General features: G+C 36.6%; 1 protein-coding gene across 2 annotated transcripts in view; it reads right to left on the bottom strand.

The window, feature by feature from the left end:
- Nucleotides 1–18,056, bottom strand: part of ARFGEF1 (ADP ribosylation factor guanine nucleotide exchange factor 1) — a 132,058-nt gene that overhangs the window by 17,099 nt on the left and 96,903 nt on the right. For both annotated transcript variants that reach the window (XR_001919147.1, XM_018058435.1), the window contains exons 20-29: nt 16,842–16,970; nt 15,768–15,926; nt 15,372–15,522; nt 9,777–9,867; nt 5,042–5,082; nt 4,785–4,954; nt 4,279–4,430; nt 3,961–4,133; nt 2,779–2,939; nt 1,621–1,751 (exon numbers count right to left, since the gene is read on the bottom strand). Coding sequence is in view for 1 of the 2 variants with exons in the window: in XM_018058435.1 (XP_017913924.1) it covers nt 1,621–1,751; nt 2,779–2,939; nt 3,961–4,133; nt 4,279–4,430; nt 4,785–4,954; nt 5,042–5,082; nt 9,777–9,867; nt 15,372–15,522; nt 15,768–15,926; nt 16,842–16,970 (1,358 nt within the window). In the remaining variant the exon portion in view is untranslated. The remainder of the gene's footprint in view (nt 1–1,620; nt 1,752–2,778; nt 2,940–3,960; nt 4,134–4,278; nt 4,431–4,784; nt 4,955–5,041; nt 5,083–9,776; nt 9,868–15,371; nt 15,523–15,767; nt 15,927–16,841; nt 16,971–18,056) is intronic.

The following is an 18,056-nucleotide window of genomic DNA, read 5'->3' as shown; positions in this document are numbered from 1 at the left end:
CCCATGGCTGGGCTGGGCAGACATGAACATCCTGCTTCTTGCAGGCCCCCAAAGCAAACACAGATCCACAGAGGTTTCCAAGGCTTTTCACCTATTGAAGGAGTTCTGCTGAATATTTAAGTTGCTGGTATACGGAAAAGAATATGGAGGGCCTTAAGTTAATTATTTAACCCTAAATCTATAGAATTTTGAGGGACTCAAATGAGAATGCATGTGAAAGTACTCTATAACTAGCGTGTTATACAAATCGCAGTGCTGCATTTTTAGATGTAATTGAAATAACTGCCTTTACAAATCCTGGCGTGAGGTAGGAAAATCAAAGCCATCCCTGGACAAAGCTTACTCACATTTTCTCTCTCTTTACCACCTAGAACACTTATTTTTTCTTCTTAAGAACGAAACCCATCCATAATCTGAACATAGGATACAGTGGAAAGCAAGGGAGCATGGTCCCAGACAAGGACAGGTAAGAGAGTAGTGAGAAAGCAGGTCCGTCCGTCCCCGGCCAAAGAGATTTCTACAAATAAACATGGGCAGGGAGGGAGTGCTGAGTTTCTGTGACTTTCAGTTACCACATCTTAGTTGCTCTACTGAAGTGGTGGACATCTGAGAGTGGTATATATAATCAATTAGGGGGCTAGCTTGAATTTTATCAAGTTTCCTAACAGGTCCACTGACAAAAACTCCTCAGGGCCTAAATGTGAAATGAATGTCAAATGTGCTTGTGATGACTAAATTCTGTGAGAAGTTTCCAAGGTGTGAGAATATTTTGGATTATTTTAAATTTCATAAGAATCTGTTGTAACAAATAACACTCTAAAAATCAAAAACTTCTTAGGCTATAAAACAAATTTAACCTTGGCTAGGGATGGGTGTGGTTCTGGCATAAGAGGAGGGAGGAAGGAGAGATTCATTCTTTTATTACATTCTATCACTGATTTGTTACAAGTCTATACCACCTTTCTGATGTCCTGCTGACAGATATTAGGATACTCAAGTTGGTCATTTCAATGTGGCCGTCAAAAATACGGAGTGAGGAAAACTACATTATGGGATTGATAAGAATGCTAAGAAATTCACAACAAGTTCTTGTGAGTGTAAAGTGTGAGCACCGAGCACTCGTCTGGTTCCATCACACCCAGAGCAGTTTCTTCACAAATGCACGGGACAGTCACACAGATCTTTTACTGAGATTATACTTTTGAAAGAGTTCTCTTTCAACAGGCCTATGTTACTCAAAACTAGATCACTGGCCAGTCTTCACAGAGAAATGGTTCTTTACCTAAAAGCCGCCAGGGACATGCATTTGGAAATTCTTTTCTCATTCAACAGAAAATAAAGTTTGGGACTAACTTCAATTTCTGATTGGAAACAAAAGTATGAAAAGACAGAATGTGTAAATTAACACGGAATCTAAAATTCAAACTCGGAAATAATCAAAATTTAAGGAAAAGTAATCTATTTCCATTTTTTGTTGCTCTATTTAACATATTTTAAAATTTGCCTATGTAATAATTACTATATTTGATCAAGTTAAACTTATATTCACATAAAAAAGGTTAATTTGATTAAAGTAAAAATAAACCTTGCAAAGTTTTAATTACAAATACTGATTGTTACCTGGTTCTTACATCTAATTTGCATCTATTGATGATACATGATAACTCGAAGAGAATTGGGAACCAGCCTCTCACCCACACTCTGTCTTCAGGTGCCACATTCATGTCGTCACTTGTGTACTCCTTGAAAGCCTTTAAAAAGAAAGGTAGGTTTATTAAAGACAAGGCGTTAACACCTATACACGTTTCTCAAAAACAGTTTTTAAACATTTTGCAAATCAAAAATGAGCAATTTATTTATTTTTTTTTTGAAGAAGTTTATTATTATTTTTTTTAGTTTGAGATTTTTTGGTCCTGAAATTAAGGGAGACCCAAATCACAACTCACTGCTGGACAACCATCAACAAAATAGACTAGAACTTACCAAAAAAGATATTCTACAAGACTGAGAGAAATGAACTGGAGTGGTATTTATGGTTAGGTGAATGATGCAAGGTATGAGGGGCAATTTGATTTAAAAACACTTATAAAAAGATGGAGATTATAACTGCCTACAGAGCATGGAATAGAGTCCAAACGCTGCTTTCAGCTCCAACTCCATCATCAGCTTTCCATTTCAGGCATTTAAGTGGTTATAACATCACACAGCCACACCACCACACTGGGGAGGTGTGCGGATTGAATGCATGTAAGTACTGAACACACCACAGGTCCACATCAGCATGTGACAGAAAATCTATGAAGCCATCTTTTCTCCTAGTGACAGTTACAAAGATATGCAAGTCAAAGCTGGCTGCCGGGCTGCCAATTCAAGCTTTCACTCCAGTGCTTACAACCACACTCATCCACAGTTACCTTCAGTGCTGCAGAGCTTACACACAAAAAACGGTGTATCAAGGTAATGGCTGAACACACAGGCCTGGATTCAAATCCTGTCTCCTTCACTATCCCTATGAGCAGGGGCACATTTTGAGCTTCTTTGTGCCTCAGATTGCTTATTTAATGGGGCTATAACACAATCTATCCCATAAAGCCGTTATTGAAAATTAAACAAGTTTATACATGTGAAACACTCAGAAAAATAACTCGTCTTCAATAAATGTGACAGCTCAAGATAATTTTGAAAAATGCTTCATATCTCCTAGATTCCCAAATAAACTTAGATCTCAGACTAGAAATAAATGCTAAGTCACATTTTATTTACTAAACAATGCTATACCTGAGGTCTATCAGACACGTATTTTGCACAATGGCGAATAAGTCGAATTGCTTCCATACTTGTATCTGGGAAAGCTGCATTGCACGCAAATTCAGACAAACATTTCACTGCATCCTGGAAAGAATCAATGGTCGCTGGAAAGTGTTTTTCAAACACAACGGCTATAAGGGAGAAAAACATATCCAAATAATTAAAGATTTTCAATTATTCCTAATTATACCCAAATACACCGAGCTCTAGATGTAATGGATATTTCTTGAAGGTTAAGGGTTTTGATTCCAAAAGATATGGGTTCCAAAGTCTGTCTCGACCAGTCACCTGACTGCCATGGGTAGTGGGAACAGCGAGATAGGTCTGTGTTTCTGTGTTTTGTTTATACTATAAACCCAGCACCTAACAGAGACTGGTACACTCAGATGGTAAAGAATCCACCTGCAATGCAGGAGACCTCAGTTCAGTACCTGGGTGAGGAAGATTCCCTGGAGAAGGGCATGGTAACCCACTCCAGTATTCTTGCCTGGCAAATTCCATGGACAGAAGTCTGGCAGGCAAGTCTATGGGGTTGCAAAGAGTCGGATATGACTTAGCAACTAAACAACTACAAAGTGCTTATTATTAGCACAATACTTAATTTACTAAATTTAAGCAAACAACAAATGATAGCTATGGTGATGTCATCATTCTTGATGTTGATGACAATGATGGTCATTATTATCTTCTAAGAGAGGCTTATTTGACATCTTAGGTGTTTCAAAGTCAAAGGAGGTTATGCAGTACAGTAGTCAGAAACAAAGGCTATGTCTTAAGACTCTGGTTTTGTGCCTCAATCCATCACTCATTAGTTTTGTGTCTTTAGACAAATTACATAACCTCACTTGATCTGCGTTTCCTTATCTAATTAAAAAAAAAGATAATAAAGATATTTTTCTCATATAGTTATTGTGAAAATTGAAGAAAATACATGCAAAGTGCATATAGTGCTTGCCATGCAGTAAACATTCAATAAATGTAAACTATAATATTATAATAATGGTAATACTATCACTTTTTACTCTGCTTCTATAGGCAAAACTTGGTAGAGCCCATGACAAGCCAGTAATCTTACACTTGAGCTATCCTCTGAACACACTCAAGCTGTGTTGTGCTGTGTTCCCACTTGAACAGAGCTTAGGGGATACTCACTGACAATATGTCCCGTTGTTTGAAATGCAAGCTCAACTATGCTTTCATCTTGATCCGATGCAGCAAGATGAAATACAGAGAAGATGTTCTTCCATCCGGACCGAATGTTAGCAGCTTGAGAGTTAACCATCTGTGCTATACACCGTACAACCATATCGCGAATCGTTGGAGACCTAAAGTAGTAATATAATTGCTTGGATAACTCTCATCAGGTTTTGTTTTTCCCCCTTCTCTTCTGTTCCACCTGCCCCCCTCCCACCCACCACTGTAGAAAATACACTATCTTCCTGATGTTAAGTAGTTCAACAAATATAATACCTGTTCCGTTTCATTATATGTTCAAAAGGTCTTAAGAAATCCTTCTGGAATCTGAAATTAGCAAGCTCCCCTTTCTCTAAGAACTTCATTGACAGCTGCCTCAGGGAGTCTACTGCAAAAATAGCTACATCTTCATTAGGATTACAGCCAACCTGTAACAGCAACAGAAATAGAGGATGCTAATATCAGCAGAAAAATCGGTAATTTTCTTGAAAAATATATCATTAATAGCAAAGACAGGTAAATTCAAAGATTCTCCATGCGGCACCAAGTATGCTAACAATATTTCTCAACAAGAAGAACATATTTTAACTAAATTCTTAAAACCTAGAACAATTATTTCTAGAAGAAAAAAATAAGACAAAGTGTTTTCTAATCTAATTACAAAAAAATGTAATAAAAATACTGCTTAGAAAGGAAAAAGGTCTTAACTAGATTATGGTAAGGGAATTTTAAACAACAAAAATAAATTACAAATTAAGCAAACTGTATAATTACTCAAATACCTTATTAAAATGATCTCCAATAACTTCCCAAATTCGAGACCATTGCAATCTTATTCTTCCCATGTTGTAATATGATATTTCTACTATTTTCTGCAGACTAAACATTCTTGGATGCGTAGTAGAAAGTAATTCATCCATAGACACAGCACAGAGCCAACGGACAAAATCCACTATAACAGAAATAGATTAACATTTACTTTAAAGCTTAAAATCTTTTAACCCAAAAGTCAGTTTTTTAACTGAATGTACATACTTACCAATGGCATTTCCATCTAGCCTTGTGGACCCTGTAAATATTCTAAAGAAAAAAACAAAAATCACAATGCAAAAATTTATAAAGTCTCATATCTGATGTATCAATTCAAAAACAAGTGGCTTAGTTTACTAGCTACTTTTATATGTAACTGAGTGTGTACTTTTTACCAGATAGTTTAGTAACAAGTGTAGTTGGAATGTACCGCCCACCCTTGTACTGAATGATATTAGAGAATGAGTACATTGCTGCAATTTTACTAGTAAATTTATCAACACTAGGATGGGTATTTCATGAGCCTCAAAATAAGAGACTATTAATTTATAAAACTAACAACTGGAATACACAAAACACACTTCTCAATTTTCCTGAGTATTTACTAGTTTAAACATGTTCTTAAAATGAAAACTTCTACTTTATTTTTATAAATAATATACATCTGATTAAAAAAAACTCATGGTGAATTACAAGTGATGAATAAAACCTTACAAATAGTTTTCAACAGTTTAACTAACAATGCCCTTTTCTTAGAGCATTCAAACATTCAGAGTTAAGCTATGCTATCCAGCTTTGCCCTGCCTCTTCACTTGAGCTCTCTTTTTCTGTTTCGAAGTTTCATAAAAGATTTCAGCATAAACACATTAGTCCTCTTACTTTAAAGTCTGCATGTGGTGACTTCAAGGATAAACTGATATTCCTCAATGTAAACTGTACATGATAGGGTTTGGACGATAAAAAGGAAACCTCAAAAGCAGGAGCAGGTCAAATATCAAACTTAGAAACAAAGGGAATCATAGTAACAGTACAGCTACAGCAATCACAGGGTGGGCACTACCCAGAGTGCTTTATATCTGTATCTACCTACCTACCTACCTACCTACCCATCCACTCATGTAACTCCCACAGATACTACGGAGCACGTCAGACTCCCAACCTTATCAACACAGAAACTGAGGCACAAAGATCTATAACAACTGTCTAAAAAACCACAAGCCTACTACGTACTAGAGCCAGTCAAACCAGGACAGGCTGACCCCAAAGTCCACCCTCTCAACCACCCCACACTTATCTGAGCAAAACAGAATTTAAACATTTACAATACATTCTAGTTTTTTCCTACTACCACAGTCTAAATGTTCTGAGTATATCATGATTTTTCAACCTCTATGCCCTTGAAGGTCTATGCATCCTGGCAACAGAATAATGAAAACAAGAAGGAAAAGCAGTTTAAAAACTGACAAGGTAGTAACTCAGAATCTGATCTCTGGCTAAAGAGATATCTTCACATTTCCTCTATTGCTCTTGTGAGTAGAACAAAACAAAAGTTCAAAAATCTGACTGAAAACATTATGGGGGCCAGGGAGGAAGAGTAACGGGGCCTCAGTGAACCCGAAATGTAAAATAAAGGCTACAGACCTCTCACACGAACAAAAATGAGAAGTGCTGAACTCTGCATTATGAATGTCATTAGCTGTTTCTCAAACTAGAGGGGTGCTCCTGGAAGGCAGCGGCTATAAAACTCATACCACAAATGAAGTCCACCCTGAACAGTACAAGGGGAACAACAGGAAAAACAACAGAGGAAACAACCTTTTGTAAGCAAGGAGGACGCAAGTGACAAAGAGCAGGGGAGGAAAGAACAGCAGCAGAGAACTCCAGGGAAAGCTGCAAGGACCCCTGTGAAGACGGCCGGAGAGAACGGCAAGCAAACAGCCAGGCTCTGCAGACTCAGGTGACAGTGTGAGCCGGGAAGCATCCATCCTGGCAAAGGGCATTTTGATTTCCACTCACTCTGGTAGCCTCTGAGGGGTCACTGTATTTCTAGAAATGCTCCATTGAAGATAAGTCATACAGGAGAGCAGAGTGGTTTAGGGAGGCATTTCTAGTAAAGCCTTTATATACTAAGGCAGAAAAGAGCTATGCTTCACAACATCAACTATAAAATGGATTCTACACGCCTGTGTGAAAAGCAGAGAACAGAAGCATGAGAATCTTGTGTGTTAACATTAAAAGACACACCCCTGAAAAGTACAAGTAGGAAAAAAAGATTGACAGATTTCCTGAATTCTTACCCATTATGATAGTGATGAGACAATGCAAAAAAGCAAGGTTGAAATTTGCAGATTCTAGATCAAACCAACTTCAAGCTGTATGCAACACACAGGCAGATGAAATGACTGTGTATCTAAAGTCTTCATAGTGAAAATATCAGAGGTAACATTTATGGCTTAGACTCAACTTAAAGACGTTTATGAGAAAACAGTCAGGGAGGAGTAGTCCATATTTTCTGATAGGTGACAGAATATTCCAAAGTGTGGGACAGGTCAATATACAGCCAGATCTGGTATGCTTAAAAAAAAACTATTAAAAAACTATGGTGCTACATAACTTTTGACTTTTAGGGGTAAATCGTTCCTGGACAAAATTCACCCCCCGCGAAGCTGAGTAACATTTAAGCAATAGCTGGTTTAACAACGCCTAGAAATGTTTTCCTAGCAAATCCGAGAGGATCAGGGACTCCAGGTTAAAGTGCCTTTATACTCTTAAGTTCTAATAATACAGGATTCCAAACACAAAAGTGAAGATAATCAGAAAATTTTACCATTTTAAAGCTTTGAATGGAATAAAAATTTTTCCATTAAAAAACAGAACCTATTTATAATTAAGCAAAGAATTATTATTTTCATTTTGCATGTTTAGTTCTTATACTTATCACAACAGATTATTCAGAATAGGCCTAAGGTCAGAAAAACAACATTTTTGCTGAACAAGTACAGGACTTTCAAGGATGATGCCTGACAATACTCTCAACCACTGTCTTGACTTCCAGGGCTGTCTCCCTGAGTCAGCCTATGGAATCAGAATATCACAAATAAAACTAAATCCAGATACTCAGAAAGAAATTCAGAAGTAATTTAATGAGAAATTGTGATATGTACCACATAATAATATAAATCTTGTAACAAATCAAAGATGTAATTTTTGATGCTTTCACTATAAGGTAAAATGTAAATATTGAGGTTGTGTGTAGAAGTGTGGACCCTGAATTTATGTTGTAGAAGTATCTGGTGATGATGAGTTTGAGACAGTGACGTACTAATAGAATTTGTGCTAAGACTCCTCTGAAATTGCACAAACTCTTAAAATGGAGAGGCAGATTACCTGTTCAAATGAGTGACATGTTTCTCTGCAGTAAAGTGGCCAGCTGGATAAATCAGAACTGGCTTTGGTCACATGAAGTATGCTATGGCAACAAGACTAGTAAGTAAAACTTGACTCTTGTCTGGGTAGATTCTCCTAACAGTGATGATGCGCTTTTGGGTGGCTAGAAAACCATCTGGAGGAGGCCTACCCTGGCAGCAGAAGGACAGACACTACAGCTGGCGCTATTCCTCAGATTCTCTGCTAATGAAAGTGTCACTGTAATCATCACGACCAGACTGGCCTGCCTGCGGGAAGGAGCAAGTTATCTGATTCCCCTCGTCTCAGTTTCCTCATCTGTAAATTGAGGACAGTAATAATACGTATCTTATAGGCTACTAAGAGGATTACATGAAGTAACACATGGAAAGCATCTTTTCTGTTTGTTTAATATAATCAGTTATACATACATCCACTCTTTTTAAAAATTCCCTTCCCAGAAAGCACTCTGAAAAACACATGTTAAGCCTCTGAGTTATATAGTAGACATAAAATGATACACAATCTCTTTTCAACCATCGTAAGAAAAAGGCAAATTAAGCCCCTCCCTCCACCCCCAAAAAAGCAAGTAGGCACATGGACACTAAGAATTCTTTCCAAGTAAGAAGTTCCAGGGAGTATTGCAAGGGTCAGTAACAACTAAACACTCTAGTTCGATCTAAGAGCAGAAAGTTTTCATCTACAGCAAAGTAAAATAATAGATCAGTGGGAGTCTCTAGGCATCAAGGAAAGATTATAATACACACTGTATTTTTGACAGTTCCCATCAGAAGTGTTAGAATGTAAACACCAGTGTTACAAAATGTTTCAATTATTTGGGCATCCATATGGAAAACGTTCATCTTCTTAAAAAAAAAATAAGAAACTAGACATTATTTTGAACACTGGGGATTTTTAAAATCTAGAATATTCTATAGTAAATATTCTAGAATATTCTATAGTAAAACAAACCATAATATATTCTTTTAGAAATATTTAGAAATAGTCTTTTAGAAAACCAGACTAGACATGGGGAATGTATATACTATATGTATATAGTATATACTATATATACTATGTATATACTATATATTTAATGTATATACTATAAAATATAATTCTCCCCAGTGAGAACTGCCAGCAAACCCTTTCATTTTCCCCATAATGCAATCCCATATCATACACTCAGGAAGATAAATTATACTCTATTTTCAAACAGGAATAATAAGGGGAGTACATTTTTTATAGAGGATATTTTTAAAAAAGGAAAAGAAAAACTGTGTTCTTTCTCATCAAGGTTAGCATTTCCCTAATGCCCACTAATGTCTACTGTCACTTAAATTTTCATACTGCTTATCTCCTTCCTATATTCTGTGACTTAAAAGCAAAACTGTAGGTACTTCATCATTTAAATCATAGCATATCACAATATAGTCTTATATTACCTAAGGAAAGATATTTTGGCAATCATTTTTTTTTTACTAATGAGCAACACACATCTAAATGCTACAGAATTAGAACAGTATTCATCTGAAAAGGGAATAAAACAGATACCTTACCTATCTACAGCAACAACAACACTTTGAGAACTGGTTTCTCCAATGGATTCCTGAATACTTGCTATCTGCTTCCAGTCCACATTTCCTCCAACTACCACACAGAAAAGAGAGCATTTCAGTGTGAAAATAGCTCAGTGAAAGAATGTACTTACAGTTCTAAAACACATTTCTAATAACTTAAGTTATTTCCCTAATGAAAGAAAGCTTTGGGTGAACAATTCTTTTTGGCATCAGTGACTTACTGAGTTATACTGAGTGGTATACAGAAATGGGTAAAGACACAAACTTGTTTGCAAAGATCACACAAATTAGGGACACTGAAATTTTTAATCACTCAATGACATTAGGCAGAATTTCTCTCAATGTTTAAGAGAAACCCCCTCCCCCAACCACTCACCCCTACACTGCACAGCATACGGAATCTCCCCAACCAGGGACAGAACCTGTGCCCCCAGCAGTGGAAGCGTGCAGTCTTAATCACTAGCCCACCAGGGAAACCCCTCCCTCAGCATGTAAGAAACAGAACCAACCCTAGTTCCAAATGTATCAACTTAGGATTCCCAATTCCATACAATTAGATCTCTCCTATAATGTAACCTTCAGTTCCTCGTTTACAAATGTTCACTGAAAATTCAACTGGTATGCTATAAGATTCAAAAGAATCACTTGGTTTTCTCCCCCAACACTGGTCCCATGTGTTTGTAGACAGCAAAACAGTTCCCCCAGTTCTCAAGCTCTTAAATATCTTTCCCTTCTTCCATTATCACTAAATCTTTCTGCTGGCCTGTTTTTCATTTGATTCATTCATTTTCATTCCTACTTAGTTTAGACCATTATCATTTCAGAACTGGATTACTGTAACAGTTTACTGCCTTCCTTTTTGCTGATTCCGCCCGCACACCCTTTAATCTCCTTTCTTCTTCTGGAGATTAATTTTCCTAAATCACCACCTTTATTTTGCTTACTATTAGTTTCAGGATAAAGTATAAACTTTTCAGCCTAGGACTTAAGGGAGCTCCCTCCAACATATGTCTCTATTCAGGTCATCATCTAAAGTTTACCTACTGAGACCCAACCTGAGTTCTCAATGAAGGATTCCCCTTCACCTTCCTCTGAATGAAGTGTTTACTTAAATTAGTACTGCTCAACTCAGAATGTCTTCCATTTACTTTCTTACTATAAATTACTTCAGGTGTGGCTCTGTTGCCTTCTCAGCCAGATAAAAAGTTCCCAGGTTAGGAAGCAAATCATACACTTTTTTTTTGTCTTCCTCTACCTTACTCAAAGCAGATGCTCAACAAGTACTTGTTGACTGACTAGACACTCAAATGACTTTTTGAATGCAGATGTAACAGATGGTTTTATTTAAACCAGCTGAACTCAGAACCTACTCCAGGAACTGAACAAAGGGAAAAGAATGTGATCCCTGTCCTCACGCAGTTAATAATTTACCAGGAGGGACAGACTTATTACCTACTTTAATATACTCTGATGATTATTTCATGGCTGAACTCAACTAATTATATATAACACAAGTGTGGCTAAACAGAACCATTTTTTTATAGGGGGAAGGGAGAATGTAGGTGTTGTTAGCTCATGGAAAGTTTTCACTATGATGAAATATTAATTCAAGTTAGACCTGAAAGGATCATCATGAGAGAAAGAAAGATGAAAAAGCAACTCAGGAAGAAGGAGCGGCATATATGAAGTAATGGAAGCAGGCAAGTGAAGTTCATGTTCCAGCACACTCAGATGTAGCCATAATGGAGGGTGATCTGGCAGGGGAGAAGGAAGGAGAGAGGGAAACAAGCAGTAAGAGATGGAGCTGGACAGACAGACCAGAAACAGAATGTGAAGAACTTTGACCATCGTGTTTAATGTTCTACTTTTGAAGACAGGGAACCATTAGATCTTTTAAAAGACTGACATGACCCAGTCTATTTTCTGAAAAATAATTCTGGTAATATCTGTAGAACACAGTGAAACATGAAGCGTCACGGAAGCCATGCAGACAAATTAAGGGTCTATTTCTGTAGCACAAGTGAACAAGGATGAAAGCCTGAAATAAGCGACTGAGAAACGGGGTGGTAGGAGGACAGTGTCAAGCAATATGAGGTATGTGGCATGTTACAGGAATTTAATGAAGAAAAATCTGTGAGAAAAAAATGCCAGGTACTACATAACTTCGTCTGTGTATCAACTGAATGTCTTTCCCACATTTCTGTGGGTATTCTTCAAATACCCACATAAGGTATTTCTGTACCTTCTCTATTTAGATATAATAATTTGTAATCATTAAACCCATTTAAGAAGATTTAAAATGCCTAACAATCCAGGAACCAATTTCATAATATATAACATCTATCAAACATTTATATGACAGTACAAGTAATAAGCCAATAGTTTCAGTTTTACCAAAGAAATGACTCAAAAGAACAAACATTTAGATTAACCAAGAACAAAGATATAAGATGTCATAATATTCACTCAAGATTTATATGACCAAGCAACTGAATTTTAAAACTTTTAATACATATAATAGTATGCATATAATTCAAATCTAATAATTCATAAGCTATTTATTCTTAATAACAAGTTTCCTGTTTCTAAAAATTAAAAGTATAGTTTTGTATCACATCTGTAAGGAAGTGAGATAAATATACACTCAGCCCTATTAACTTGGTTACATCAATATTTGGGGTATAGATTCTGTTGACAAAGGAGGCTAATAGTTTATTTTTAAAAAACAAATTATATACAGATGAAACCAGCTCAATCGTCTGCACCACCACCTCCTCCAGCTTCGGTATGGACTAAAGCATCCTGAGTAGGTGCCAGGACACCGCTGAACAGGACACCTGCCAGGCTGGGCGAGCCAGGAACCAACTACTGAGATGAGCTCAACTCAGGGGGAGCTCTGCCCAACAGGGGCTGAGTCAGCATAGGGGCTCCCTCTAGAACGCAGACTAGAACCTAAGACCTGATCCCTCAGCAATGAGAGCAGAAGGGAGCAGGCCGTAGAGCAGAGAGAGGTGGACGGCACAGAGAAAGCATGAGAGATGAACAGCGTGGTCAGTCACTTGTGTGGCTTGGAGGCCTGGAATTTTTATCTCAATCACAGTTCCAGATTCCAAATGTGTTTAATATAAATTCCCTTTTCCTGAAGGGAGAAAGCAGGTCAAGTCACCTCTTTGCAACCTAAGCAGCAGAGCAGCACAATGATCAAATTAATTTTAACTCATTTTCAAGTATTCCAGTAAACATGACCAGCAAGGATGATTTCTCTTGTTTTACTAACACTGGTAGAAAATAAAATATTCCCCTGGTATTTTATTTTTAGTGTAACCTACTTCTGTTACTTGCCAAAACTGAGCCCTGGCGATCTCACCCCTCTTTATTTGGGCTCTCCTCTACTCCCAAGGCCTTAGAAATAAAGACTGTTCAAAAGCAGCTGAATCAATCAATGCACCTTTACTTCACTTGCCTGTAAGTATTTTTCATCTGTATCTCATACTACCTTCTGGAACAATTAAGAGTTCTAATGTCTGAGTCAGACTTCTATGTTACGTAAGTCACCAACCATGCGGGTGCTCAATCAGTTCTAAATCCTGCAGTTGTCTATACCTGCACCTCCCTGAACCACAGAGAACCACTGGTATTTTACAAGTGAGGTGCAGACTGCACTGCTGAATTACTACTGCAAACTCACTCAACTTGAAGCCACAACATGGTCCTTGTCTCTACTCCCCTCCCTGTGGGTTGTTTTTCAAGCCTGAAATTCTTCTGAATTTCCTGACTTTTTATCGCTACCAACAATGAAGAAATCACTAAATGATAAAAAGAGAAAGTCCAGAGGTACAATGTTATATATAGCACAAAGCCTTAAAAGGTAAATATAAGTATTTTTAGACCTCAGGTGTATTCCTTCATGTTTTTTTTTTAGGCTGTATCTTTAGATTTCTCTGTTGGAAGTGAGGTAGGGAGGCCAGATAAAGAATAATCCAGAAACATGCGAGAGTTGGATCATAAAGAAGGCTGAGCACTGAAGAACTGATGCTTTCTAACTGTGGTATGGGAGAAAACTCGTGAGAGTCCCTTGGACAGCAAGGTGATCAAACCAGTCAATCCTAAAGGAAATCAACCCTGAATATTCATTGGAAGGACTGATGCTAACACTGAAGCGCCAATACTTTGGCCACCTGATGCGAAGAGCTGACTCACTGCAAAACACCCTGATGCTGGGAAAATTGAGGGCAGGAGGGGAAGAGGCCAACAGAGGATGAGATGGTTGGATGGCATCACAGACGCAATGCACATGATTTTCAGCAAACTCCAGGAGATAGTGGAGGACAGGGAAGCCTGGTGTGCTGCAGTCCATGGGGTCCCAAAGAGTGAGACATGACTTGGGGACTGAACAACAACAACAATCCAGAAACAGTACAGCAGCAATAAGTCCACTTACATGTTAATATATTGTAATCCTGACAACTCTCCAAGTAGATACTACTGTTAGTTTGGAAAAGAGGAACCTGAAGCTCAGAGAATTAAAGTAACTTGCACACACATCTTGCACAAGTGCAGAAGAAGCATAAATGAAGAAGAAACATGGAAGAATTCAAACCCAGAAGTACATATTCAAAGTCAAAGACAGTCTAAACTTTGTTTCTTTCCTGGTAGAACGTTTTCCACTTATGACTAGAAATGTATGGTTTTGGTTCTTCTTTATCTGCTTTTGACCGTACCTTCCTTTTTTCCTGCTGGGTTAAACCTGGATGCTCCTGGCTGCACTGAACTCAAGGGGAGCCATGAGACAGTTTCCACACCGGCGTAAGACCTGGGTTATGTCTGATAATGCTGTTAAAAATATCTGCATGTGAATGCTTTCTCCAGGTGCCCCCAACTATTTATCATCTTAAACAAGCCTTCACTCATTTAACTTATCTGCTTAGTCTCAAAAGCAGGTAATTCTTTAAGACATTTTTTCAGATTATTTTCCGTTATAGATTACTGTAAATATTGGATATAGTTCCCTGTATTACACAGTAAATCCTTGTTACTTATCTCTTTTCTGAATAGTAGTTTGTATCTGTTAATTGCATACTCCTAATTTATCCCTTCCTCTCTCCCTATTCCTTTCAGTGACCATAAATTTGCTTTCTATGCTTGTGAGTCCGTTTCTGTTTTGTATACAGAGTCACTTGTATTAATTTTCAGATTCCACATGTAAGTGATATCATATAATATTTGTCTTTCTCTGTCTGATTTAGTTCACAAGTATAATATTCTCTCAGTCCATTCAGGTTGCTTTAAATGGAATCATTTCATTCTTTTTTTTAATGTAAAAGGAGATAATTTTAAACTGCACCTTTCTCCCACCCTCAACTATGTGGTTAAGACTAAGGGTCATTTAATATTGCAAACTCGACCAGGCAAAAAAGACTTATAATGTTATCTTGCTTAACCTTTATAAGGTTAGCCAAAGGGCATTTTATCCTAGCCCTCTAATTATATTTCGCTCATACAATAAAGTTACTTACATTGAGCAAGTTAGAAACAACTGTGATACTTCACAAAAATAATTCAAAAAATTCTCACCTAGCCCTAGCCCCACAAATTCATCAGGAGCCTGATCTTTCGCTCCAGTAAGTGATCCTTCTCTGCCTCGTACTGTTCCAGAAATGTACCGAGGCTTCACTCCAGTTCCTATAAGTTGAGCAAGCTCCAGCTGACTGATGCACTTCAGAATCTTAATTACAAGAAAAACAAATTTAAATTCCGTGTTAAAAATCTTCATAAAAATATTTAAATGTACAAAGTCACAATTTAAACACAGGCTACATTATAAATCAGCATAAAAAAGTTAAATGTACTTAATCCTGAATGTACTAGATTAATTTTCTCCGCAAACACTTAAGCATGTCAGTGATATAATATTTAGCATTAGCTCATTTTATAAACCAAATTGCAAAAGAAAAAAGAAAGTGCTTATACCTCATGCCATGAATTTCCTAAGTAATTTCCATCTGTATGAGCCACTGTGATAAGCGTTTTGATTGTGTCAATGTTCTTCTGCTTCATTTCAGTAATCCCAGAACTCACTGTGAGTAAGGTAAATCTTGCCAGTGCCTGGACGTATGCATCTCTTTCCAGCTGTTGAAAGAGACAGAGGAAGAGAACTCACAGGGTTGTAAGCACAACAGAGTAGGCGCTGGTTCCCTACTGATCAACTGTTTACTTAATTTAGTAAGTTTTCAACATGTCATAAATTACATATGATACCTCAAAACTATAGTTCTTTAAATTTTAATATGAATGAAGCCAAAAAGGATGAATTTTTAAAACTCAAAGGCAATGGTGGTGTCAAATCAAGATGAAATTTTGGCAACAATAAATCATATTTTAAGAAAGCATTCATTGAACACATGCTTCAAGTGACTTGTGTGAAGCAGCAGAAACTCGATTTACAAACTGGCTCATGTTCCCCCTACAGTTAAGACTATGGTTTTATGCTATAACATTCATAATTAAATGAGAAATAGGCTTTCAAAAAGAAAGTAGGCAAGCACTGGATAAAATTTATTATCAGACAAAGCATATAATTTATTAGAAAGAACTATCTTCATAAGAATTATGTCCTTGATACTTGAATCTCTTAAAATTAACCTGTTCTTAGGGTTAAGTAAAGTTATAAAATAATATCTATAAATATATAAAATATGAAAAAGTATTATATGATTCAATAAATAAGAACATGCAATATAAATAAGATATTCAAATTACAATACAGGAATTCAAACTCTTGGAAATTTCCCACACAGCTAATATTCTATACAAAAAAACCCTGCAACACGAAGTTATTATGACAAATGGTAGACACATCAACAGAGAACTACCCAGTCCTGTCACAGCTTCTTAGAAACTTAAAACATTAAGATTCACTTAAACTCCACTGTAAACTTGAAATTAGCTTTTTAACAGTGTCAACACAGGAAATAATTTAAACTATAGTAATGACATAAGTAATTTACGTTTTCCAGACTGGCTACAAACACAAAATTCTGTTACCTGAATGCTGAAAATGCATGCAATTCTGATTGCACATCTTATACCTTCCAGGCAAAGAGAGGCTACTTCAGTATCATCACAGTCTTGTAGACCCACACTGAATGCAGCCAGAAAAGGGGTCCAAGCCAGCTAGAAAAGGTAGAAATTTAAAAAAGGTCATGAACATCAAATGGTAATCAGACTTTAAGATGAGACCACAGTAACATTTCTCAATGTTTTCAGACAATGAATGATTTGTGGGAAGTTCGAAAAAGAGCAGTAAGTTTCTAGGCATAGTTATTGGGAGAGCTTTCTTAGAAAAAGAGGAGAAACTATATAATGCTTCCTGGGCTTAAGTAAGTGGGAGAGCAAAATTATAAATTCAAGAGAAGATGGTAGATACATTTTAAGCACAGCACCTATGAGTTATTCACATTAATAAAAAATGAGGATAGTCTATATTCATAAATTATATTGATTTTATCTCTGACTTCAGAACTCATCTCTCTCTGCAAGCTGTGTCTCTTACAATATTTCATGGACTAGTTTTATTTCCAAAAAAATCCTTTTAACCATTTTCTACTTGTAAGACTTACGTTACTCTCTTCTTTAAGCCTGTTCTGTGGGTGTCATTTAGCCTTATTGTTTCTTGTAGTAAAATATTAATATTTTACATTGACACAGCAGTGATATCCCTGGCTCCTAGTTGGACAATATTTTAAAATACAGTTAAATAAAATACATCTTCTTTACAGACTATGAAAGTCAACAAACACTAAATTTTATTAAAACTGAATACCTTCTGAAACTGTAACGTAAAGTTAAAAAAAAAGAAAGGTATCCCTGACTACTGAAAGTCCTCATATCAAAACATGTATGTATATACTGGTGTGTATATACTGGCATGTATATATGTGTGTGTGTGTAACTTTGAAATGTCTGATATAAGAGTATTTGCTTCTTTTAATAAATAAATCAAAATGAAGCAGAACTATACATAGTCATACAGATAAAGAGTATTTATGACAACATGGTACAGAAACAATAATTGGAATTTTTAAAAGATCTAAAAAAAAATTTCTGCGTTATTAAGACAGAATTACCCCCAGCTTTGTAACCTCAGGAAGTTCAGAAGTTTAATTCCTAAACAAAGGAACGTAAGTCACAGTACCTAACTTTCAGTCTTAGCCTTGTCACTTATTTCACCTCTTTTTTTTCTGAACCTCATTTTCTTTA

Source organism: Capra hircus, chromosome 14 (assembly GCF_001704415.2).
Source record: "Capra hircus breed San Clemente chromosome 14, ASM170441v1, whole genome shotgun sequence".
Taxonomy (NCBI): Eukaryota; Metazoa; Chordata; class Mammalia; order Artiodactyla; family Bovidae; genus Capra; species Capra hircus.
Note: the sequence above shows the minus strand (reverse complement) of the source record. Positions and strands in the feature narration are given on the sequence as shown.